The following is a 9,748-nucleotide window of genomic DNA, read 5'->3' on the forward strand; positions in this document are numbered from 1 at the left end:
GTTACTGGGGAGACTGAGGCAGAAGAATCGCTTGAACCTGGGAGGCGGAGGTTGTAGTGAGCCGAGATCATGCCACTGCACGCCAGCCTGCACGATAGAGACTCTGTCTCAAAAATAAATAAATAAATAAATAAATAAATAAATAAATAAATAAATAAAATAGAATGAATAATAAAGGAGAAGATACACTACTGGACATCAAAATATATTACAAAACATAGTAATAAAACAACATGGTTTGAGAATGGAGACAAATGTATCACTGAGACAAAACAGAGTCCCAAAACAGACCTGTATATACTGTATATATAAACAGGAATTTTGTATGTTATATGATAAAAGATAGACAAAGGTGACAATTAGACAAAAAGGTAGATAATAAAGATGACAATTATGAGTGAGGAAAAAATTTCTCATTCAATTTACTGTGTTTAGAAGAACTGGCTACCCTTGAGACAAATGACTACCCTTGAGACACAGGCCCACGGTACCAGTTCAAATTTGGAGAAGCAGAACATTAGAGAACGACCCCCTCTCCCACACCCCACCACCGAATCTCCAAGAATAACAGGAAATTGCAGCTGGGAGAGCCACAACAGATAGACTCTTTGGGAAACGGTACAAAGGGAAGACCCAAATCCGAGAGAGGAGACAAAAACAAGTTGCTAGAGGAGTTTGAAGTCTCTGGTGCCCACAGCAACCACAAACCTCACAGACAGCAACAACAGACTTCAAACAACAGCCCAATTCCTGACTAGATTGTTACAAATCCCTATCCCTCAGTATCTACTGGCCCTTATAATATGTCTAGCTTTAACCAAAAAGTAGAAAACATCCCAGAAGGCAAAAAACATAGTGTGAAGAGAATAAGCCATCACCAGAGCCAGACTCAAATATGACAGATGCTGGATCCAAAAGCTTGGGCATTTAAAATAATTATGATTAAAATGCTAAAGACTCTAATGGAAAAGACAGACAACATGCAAAATCAGATACATAATTTCAGGGATGGAAACTATAAAAAGACTCTAAGAGAAATGCTAAAAACCAAAAATATGGTAAAAGAAATGAACACTTTCAATAGGTTTCTCAACAAAACAGGTACTGCCTAGGAAACAGTCAGTGAACTTGATGATAGGATAATAGAAATTACACAAACTGAAAATGCAAAAAGGAAAAAAGTGGGGGAATAAACCCTACAACAACAGCATCTAAGGGCTGTGGGGCAATAGAAAATGTTACACACATAACTGGAATCCCAGAGGGAGAAGAGAGAACAAGAGCTAAAGAAAGAATTCAAAGAAATAATGACCCTAATTTTTCCAGATTAAAAAACATAACCAAAATTATAAAATAACTATATAACCAAAAATTAGTAAGAGCAATATATAGGTGATTATGTCTAAATCCTAGGAATAGCTGGGCGCAGTGGCTCACACCTGTAATCCCAGCACTTTGGGAGGCTGAGGCAGGAGGATCGCTTGAACCCAAGAGTTCGAGAGCAGCCTGGGATAGTGAGACCTCATCTCTAAGAAAAAGTAAATCCTAGGAGTAAAGGATTCCTAAACAAGACATAAAATAGAACTTCAAAAGGAAAAGATTAATATTTTGCCATGATAATTTAAATCCTGTGTAGCCTGGGCAACACAGCAGGACCTCATCTCTACAAAAAATTTTTAAAAATTAGCCAGGCATGGTGGTGCACGCCCATGGTCCCAGCTCAGGATGCTGAGGATCACTTGAGTCCACAAGGTCGAGGCTGCAGTGAGCTGCAATTTGCACCACTATACTCCAGCCTAGGTGACACAGTGAGACCTTGTCCAAAAATAAAATAAAATAAATCCTTGTGTAAAAAAAAAAGAGATACCGTAAAGCGATGCTGAATAAACTAGAAGAAATGTTTGCAACATACATACCAAAATATCTAGAATATATCCTGAAAATAAGAAAGAAAATGACAAACCAATAGAAAAATGGGCAGAGGTTATGAATGGACAACTCCTACTACAAACTTCATGTGGGTGGGAATTTTTGCCTGTCTGTTCACTGTTTAACTCCAGTGCTTAGAACAGTGACTGGCACACATTAAGCTCTCAATAAACAAATGTGGACTAAAGAAACTCACAGCTAACTAATGCTATCAACCTTCCACAAGGCCTTCAACCTCTCTGGTAATAAGGAAAAAACAAATTAAAATATGGAGGCATTATTTTTTGTCCAAAAGATTGGTAAATATAAAAAAGACTGATATCAAGTGTTGAGGCAATACAGAAAAAGGTACCTTTACATTATTGGTGAAATTATAAATTAGTGTGATCTTTTTGGAAGGAAACTTGGCATTGTCTATTAAAATATAAATGAGCATGCTCTTCTTCCAAGGAATTCTGCTTCTTCCATTATTCATCATAGACAAACGTGTACAGACATTTTGGGAACATATATATGATGCTGATCACATTAACCCTATTTGTAAGAGCAAAAAAATAGAAACAATTCAAATAAATATAAATAGGGTAACTGTTTTTCTTTTTTTTTTTTGAGACAGAGTCTCGCTCTATCACCCAGGCTGGAGTGCAGTGGCATGATCTCAGCTCACTGCAAGCTCCGCCTCCCGGGTTCACGCCATTCTCCTGCCTCAGCCTCCCGAGTAGCTGGGACTACAGGCGCCCACCACCATGCCCAGCTAATTTTTGTATTTTTAGTAGAGATGGGGTTTCACCATATTAACCAGGATGGTCTCGATCTCCTGACCTCGTGATCTGCCCACCTCGGCCTCTCAAAGTGCTCAGATTATAGGTGTGAGCCACTGCACCAGCCAGGTAACTGTTAAAGTATGCTATATCCATTCCATGGAATATTATAACAGGTAAATAAAATCTACATGTACTAACATGAAAAACTCTGCAAAATATAATAATGTAGAATGAGGAAAGCATGTTATGGTAAATATGATACCACAACTATTTTTAAAAATCTACTGTGTATAAAGTGGACAGACTTAAGTCCTTACTTAAAACATCGAGACTTTCTAGATGTTTAGAAGTGCACAAAGTATGTTAAAAGTAGGGTAGTAAATAACACATTTTGTAGATATCCTTTTGTTAAAATTCACTGAAATATTACCTTTTGGAAATGTAATGATCAAACCACTTCTCTAAGCAGTACACATCATTACATTTGTACTGCGTCAGGAGAAAAGGAGGAGAATAAAGTGCAAAGGGCTTTATACCAATGTGTTTACAGTGAGGCAAGATTGACCACTGTACCTTATGTCCATGCATTTTATTTTACTTTGCTATGTATATAGTGTATATGAAGGACAAATGAGCCCTAATTTACAACATCTAGTTCTAGATGTTAAAGAGGTTGACAGCGTATGACCAATGTAGAGTCAGTAACCTAATACACTGAGTACACTTTGTATTCAAATTCATAGGAAAGACTGTTCTTAAAAACACTTAGGGAAGTGAAATTGTTAAAGTCCCCTCTAAGCACTACAAATGCTTATACCTATCCACTGAGTTGACAGAGGTGGGAAGGGTTCTATGCCAGAATGTTCGTTCCTATTTAGATGGCACTTTCAAATGGCAGCTTATTATGTACGTGTAACACTTATTCACGTTTTTAGTTCTTAAGAAGGACTATCCTCTGGGAGTGACCTTTGTTAATTGACCTCTTAGAACTAGACATAGTCCTATACTTAGTCACTGGAATGACAGAACAGGATAAAGAAGAACAGGTGGAAGGAAGGGCTCTTTGTCAGAATCTCCATATCTAGAAGATGGTTTTAGATGATAACCACAGGTCTATAGGTGCATTTTTAGTAAAGTACCTGTGTTTATTGTGGACAGAGTTTATTATTTTGCAACACCTAAGCTTCATAGATGTCTTGATGTGACAACATATAATAATATAATTAGTAAATATCCATAATGTGTGATAAAACACGATACATACTGCGTGATCTTAATCCCATAAAATTGGATACTGTGTCCATGTACACAGAGGACCTAGAAGGACAAGTCAAACTGTAAACTGCTTGTGATTGTGGATGACTGTTCTTTGCTTCTTGTGTTTCTCAGTTTCCTACAGTAAACATATTAACTTTTTAAAAATAAAGGGTTTGGGTTTTGCTATTTTGAGATAGCGTCCTGCTTTGTCACCCAGGCTGGAGTACAATGGCATGATCATAGCTCATGCAGCCTCAAACTCCGGGCTCAAGTGATTTTCCCACCTCAGTCTCCCAAACAGCTGCACATGCCACCACACCTGGCTAATTAAAAAAATTTTTTTGGCCAGGTGCGGTGGCTTATGCCTGTAATCCCAACACTTTGGAAGGCCAGTGGATCACCTGAGGTCAGGAGTTCAAGACCAGCCTGTCCAACATAGTGAAACCCTGTCTGTACTAAAAATACAAAAAAATTAGCCAGGCATGGTGGCAAGTGCCTGTAATCCCAGCTACTTGGGAGGCTGAGGCAGGAGAATTGCTTGAACCCGGGAGGTGGAGGTTGCAGTGAGCCGAGATCGTGCCACTGCACTCCAGCCTGGGCAATAAGAGTGAAACTCCATCTCAAATTAAAAAATAAAATAAAATAATTTTTTTTTGTAGAGACGGAGTCATACTTTGTTGCCTAGGCTGGTAAGGTTACTTTTTTCAAAAGTCTAATGTGGCTGAGTGTGGTGGCTCACGCTTTTAATCCCAGCACTTTGGGAGGCAGAGGTGGGAGTTAATCCCAGCACTCTGGGAGGCAGAGATGGGAGGATCTCTTGAGCCCAGGAGTTTGAGAACAGCCTAGGCAACGTAGTAAGACCCGTCTCTACAAAAAAATAAAACAATTAGTTGGGTGTGGTGGTGTGCATCTGTAACCCCAGCTACTCAGGAGGCTGAGGTGGGAGGATCATTTGAGCCTGGGAAGTCAAGGCTGCAGTGAGTCATGACTGCGCAACTGCACTCCATCCTGGGTGACAGAGTGAGACCCTATCTCAAAAAATAAAAAATAAAAATAGGCTGGATGCGGTGGCTGATGCCTGTAATCCCAGCACTTTGGGAGGCCAAGGCAGGCAGATCACTTGAGTTCAGAAAGACCAGGCTGGGCAACATGGAGAAACCCTGTCTCTACAAAAAAATACAAAAATTAGCCAGGGGTGGTAGTATGTGCTTGTAGACCCAGCTGCTTGAGAGGCAGAGGCAGGAGGATCATTTCAGCTCAGGAGTTTGAGGCTGCAGTGAGCTCTAATACACACCACTGCACTCCAGCCTGGGTGACAAAGCAAGACCATGTCAATTAAAATAATAATAATAAGATTAACTTAAAAAAAAAAGTTTAAATTTTAAAAAGTCTAACGAATGCTAAAACTGTGAAAGGTTGATGGGGATCGAGATACTTGCAATGTCACCAAAGTGTCCCCCACATATTGGTTAATGGCAAAGGGAATTTTACAATAGAGGAATTAGGTAGTTACTATCTTAACCCTGTGATCAAAACCAGTAAGATCTCCAGATATTATTGCCTCATGACAGGATGTAATATGCAAGACACAACATTACCTATTAAAGCATTTTTGCCAAAAATATTTTACCTGATTTAAATTTAACTTCTAGTTCACAGATAATATAGAACATAGAGGAATAAATTAAACAGTAATGCAAATAAACAATTAGACCAATTGGGAAACTTACTATAGAAAATTGGCTTCATCTATCATCAATGCGGAAAGAGGTATGGGGTAGGGCAAGGGTATTTTAGGTTAAGGAGATTTAAAGGACATAAGTGAGCCAGGCGCGGTGGCTCACGCCTGTAATCCCAGCACTTTGGGAGGCCAAGGCGGGTGGATTACCTGAGGCCAGGAGTTTGAGACCAGCGTGGCTAACATGGCGAAACCCCATCTCTACTAAAAATACAAAAATTAGCCAGGAGTGGTGGTGGGCACTTGTAATCCCAGCTACTTGGGAGACTGACGCAGGAGAATCACTTGAACGCAGGAGGTGGAGGTTGCAGTAAGCTGAGATTGCACCACTGCACTCCAGTCTAGGTGACAGAGCGAACTCCGTCTCAAAAAATAAAATAAAATAAAAAATAAAGGACATAAGTGTAAGAGGTAGTGCTTGACTGGATTATAAACAGCTATAGGCAGGGTGTAATCCCACACTCTGGGAGTCTGAGGAGGGAGGATTGCTTGAGCTCAGGAGTTTGAGACCAGCATAGGCAACATAGGGAAACCTCATCTCTACAAAAATTTAAAAACTAGCCAGGGTCAGCTGCCATGGCTCACGCCTGTAATCTCAGCACTTTGGGAGGCTGAGGTGGGAGGATTGCTTGAGCCCAGGAGTTCGAGACCAGCCTGGGCAACGCAGTGAGACCTTATCTCTAAAATAAATAAATAAACAAATAAACACTAGCTGGGCACGGTGGCACACGCCTGTAGTCCCAGCTACTTGGGAGACTGAGGTGGGACGATCTGCTTGAGCCAGGGAGGTCAAGGCTGCAGTGAGTTGTGATTGGGCCACTGCACTCTAGCCTGGGTGAGAGTGAAACCATGTCTCAAACAAAAACAAAAACAAAAACCAGCTATAAAAGACACCTGGAAGCCAGGTACAGTGGCTCATACCTGTAATCCCAGCATTTTGGGAGGCTGAGGCAGGTTGATCACTTGAGCCCAGGAGTTTGAGACCATCCTGGGCAACATAGTGAGACCCCATCTCTACAAATAATTAAAAAATTGTCTCTGCTACTTGAGAGGCTGAGGTGAAAGAATTGCTTAAGCCCAGGAGGTTGAGGCTGCAGTGAGCCATGTTCATGCCACTGCATTTCAGACTGGGTGACAAAGACCCCATCTCTAAAAAAAGTAAAAAATAAAACTAAAAGACACCGGGAACTATTTGGGGAAATCTGAATTTGGAATGGATGTTAATAACATTGGGGGATTATGTTATTTTATTTGTTTATTTAAAGACAGTCTTGCTCTGTCACCTAGGCTGGAGTGCAGTGCTGCAATCTTGGCTCACTGCAACCTCCACTTCCCTGACTCAAGTGATCTTCCCACCTCAGCCTCCCAATTAGCTGGGATTACAGGTAAGCACCACCATGCCCAGCTAATTTTTGTATTTTTGGTAGAGACAAGGTTTCACCATGTTGCCCAGGCTGGTCTTCAACTACTGGGTGCAAGCTATCCACCAGCCTCAGGCTCCCAAACTGTTGGGATTACAAGTGTGAACCAACATGGCAGGCCAGATTATAGTTATTTTTGTGAAATATGATAAACTTATTGTGGTTGTGTAGAAAAAGGCCTTTTTTTAGGGGAGATGTATGCAAACATTTAGGAGTGAAATGTCTTGACATTTGTAATATACTTTAAAATAGTTCAGCAAAGAAAAATTGTAAAGCAAAAGATGTTAATTATATGGATGTTATTATGGTATTTTTTCCTGCTTTTCTTGAATAAAGCTGTGTTTCTACATGCACTGTATATGTATGTAAGCAGGAAAACTACATGTATGGTGACTATAGCTGGTTAGCTCCAGGGAAGACTAGAATTGGGCAAATGGGTAAAAAAGGCAGATCAAACAAGATCGTCAAGAAAACAGAAACACAGCAGAATACATAGATGGTGCACCAACCTTAACATATTCAATGGCTCTTGGAGAAAAATCACAGGCATAGGCAAAGATATTCGAATCTTCTTCTAAAAGTGGGAATAAACAGTTTCCAACCCCACAGCCAGCTTCAAGCATTGTTAACTTTTGATCTTCAAACTGGGGAAAGACAGCTCAAAGTTATAGTATATCACATTTGCATAATGAAGAAATAAACCAAACTAAAAGGTCCAGAATATGAGAGGTCTCCGACCCCATGGAGCAGACGATCAACAAGTGAACTAATAAGCAAAAGCTAATACTGGTACTTCATTTGTCATCCAACATTAACAATTTGGTGTGGAGGAAAAAAACAGCACAATGGCTAACTCGGCTCTGGAGTGAAACTGCCAGCACCCAAATCTCAACTCCTCCCCTGCATTCTATCCTTGGGCAAATCACTTAAACAGCTCTGTGCCTCAATTTTACCTTGGCGACAAATGAGTACAATACTAATACTTACACTTCACAGAGCCGGTATAAGGGTCAAATGATAGGCCATGTAGAAAACAGCCATGGTAAATAGTTACTAACATTAACTATTATATTATTTTGAATCTGTCACTGAAGTCACTTAGCATGAATTTATATTTTTGTTTTTTAAATTTTTAATGTTTAAATTTTTAAAATTCAGAACATAGGGTCTCACTATGCTGCCTAGGCTTGGCTAATTCATGTTGACTATTCACAGGCACAAGCCGCCTGCCTCAGCCTCTGTAGTAGCTGGCAATAGCCACCAGACCTGGCTCTTGAATTTAATATATAATGTTTACAACTATCAGATCAGCTTAAAGAAATAGAAAACGCCCACTAAAGTTCTCTCTCCTATATGTTAACCAAACCAGAAACTGCTAAAACTTTGGTGTTAAGACCAAACAGTATATTTCTCTCCTAAAACGCAAAGCATTTTGATAGGCTTCTTAAATTCTCTACTTCGCACTCTCCCTAGGAATGCAATACAGCACACCTCTTCACATTTTTTTTTCTTTTGAGACAGAGTCTCGTTCTGTCGCCAGGCTGGAGTGCAGTGGCACAATCTCGGCTCACTGCTATCTCCGCCTCCCGGGTTCAAGCGATTCTCCTGCCTCAACCTTCCAAGTAGCTGGGACTACAGGCGTGCACCACCACACCCAGCTAATTTTTGTATTTTTAGTAAAGACGGGGTTTCATCATGTTGGCCAGGATGGTCTCGATCTCTTGACTTTGTGATCCGCCTGCCTCGGCCTCCCCAAGTACTGGGATTACAGGCATAAGCCACGGCACCCTCTTCACATTTTAAATGAAGAACAGCTCAGATAAGGCGTAATATTAGCTTACCTCTCTACATGATCTTAGCTCCTCAAACTCTCTGGTGGTCCAGTGTCTGTCTTTGAAGAAATTAGTGCTATTTCTTTTGTAAAAAAGATCCCAATTTTTCTGAGCCTCTTGTTCCAATTTCTGCTGTTTAAAATCAGACACCAAAGTTTGGTCTCTTTTCAGTGTCTCCTCTTCTTCAGAGGTGAGAATCCTTGCCTGCAGCCCTATCCTTTGCAAAGAAGCCATCTCTGAAACTGACGGTAACACTTAACACAGCTGAAGATTCTCCATCACCAAATAATATGAATCCACGCTAATGGATCAGATACATTTCCTGAGGTGAGTTTCACACCTCAAACAGCACAGGGGGCTTCGCAGAGAAAAGAATTAGATTCTGGTTAGTGGTTACAGTTCAAGACGCCACGTTCAATTCACCAAATGTTTATGAGATGCAGACTGTACAAAAAAAAATCCTTCCCGCTATATGAGAGGTCACAAAGAAGACAAACACACAGTCCCTACCTTCAGTGGGCTTACATTCATTTCAGTGGCCAGACTATCTCATGCACCATACTTTTATTCAAACCAGATGAGTCAACTATTACAATAAATCGATTTAGTTTAGGAAAAAGGACGCTCTCAAGAACTGACTGGGAAACCTTGCGAAGAAAATATTCCTCAATTTTCGGTGCCCGCGAAAGGGGTGACTTAAAAACCACAATGGCCTTAGCTGGAAGCGGGCGGTCAATTGTCAGATACAAGTGAGGTCACCGTTTCCCAAGGGTCGGACCTCCGTTTTTTCGGGGGAAATGAAGCTAA

At 40.6% G+C, this 9,748-nt stretch overlaps 1 protein-coding gene across 6 annotated transcripts in view; it reads right to left on the reverse strand.

Annotated features, from left to right (window-relative positions):
- METTL6 (methyltransferase 6, tRNA N3-cytidine) overlaps positions 1–9,748 on the reverse strand; it is a 50,748-nt gene that overhangs the window by 40,555 nt on the left and 445 nt on the right. For all 6 annotated transcript variants that reach the window (XM_063703428.1, XM_019023457.4, XM_063703429.1 and 3 more), the window contains exons 2-3: positions 8,951–9,299; positions 7,619–7,753 (exon numbers count right to left, since the gene is read on the reverse strand). In XM_063703428.1, the coding sequence (XP_063559498.1) occupies positions 7,619–7,753; positions 8,951–9,175 (360 nt within the window). In that variant the 5' untranslated portion in view covers positions 9,176–9,299. The remainder of the gene's footprint in view (positions 1–7,618; positions 7,754–8,950; positions 9,300–9,748) is intronic.

The sequence above is a fragment of the Gorilla gorilla genome, chromosome 2 (assembly GCF_029281585.2).
Source record: "Gorilla gorilla gorilla isolate KB3781 chromosome 2, NHGRI_mGorGor1-v2.1_pri, whole genome shotgun sequence".
Lineage (NCBI taxonomy): Eukaryota > Metazoa > Chordata > Mammalia > Primates > Hominidae > Gorilla > Gorilla gorilla.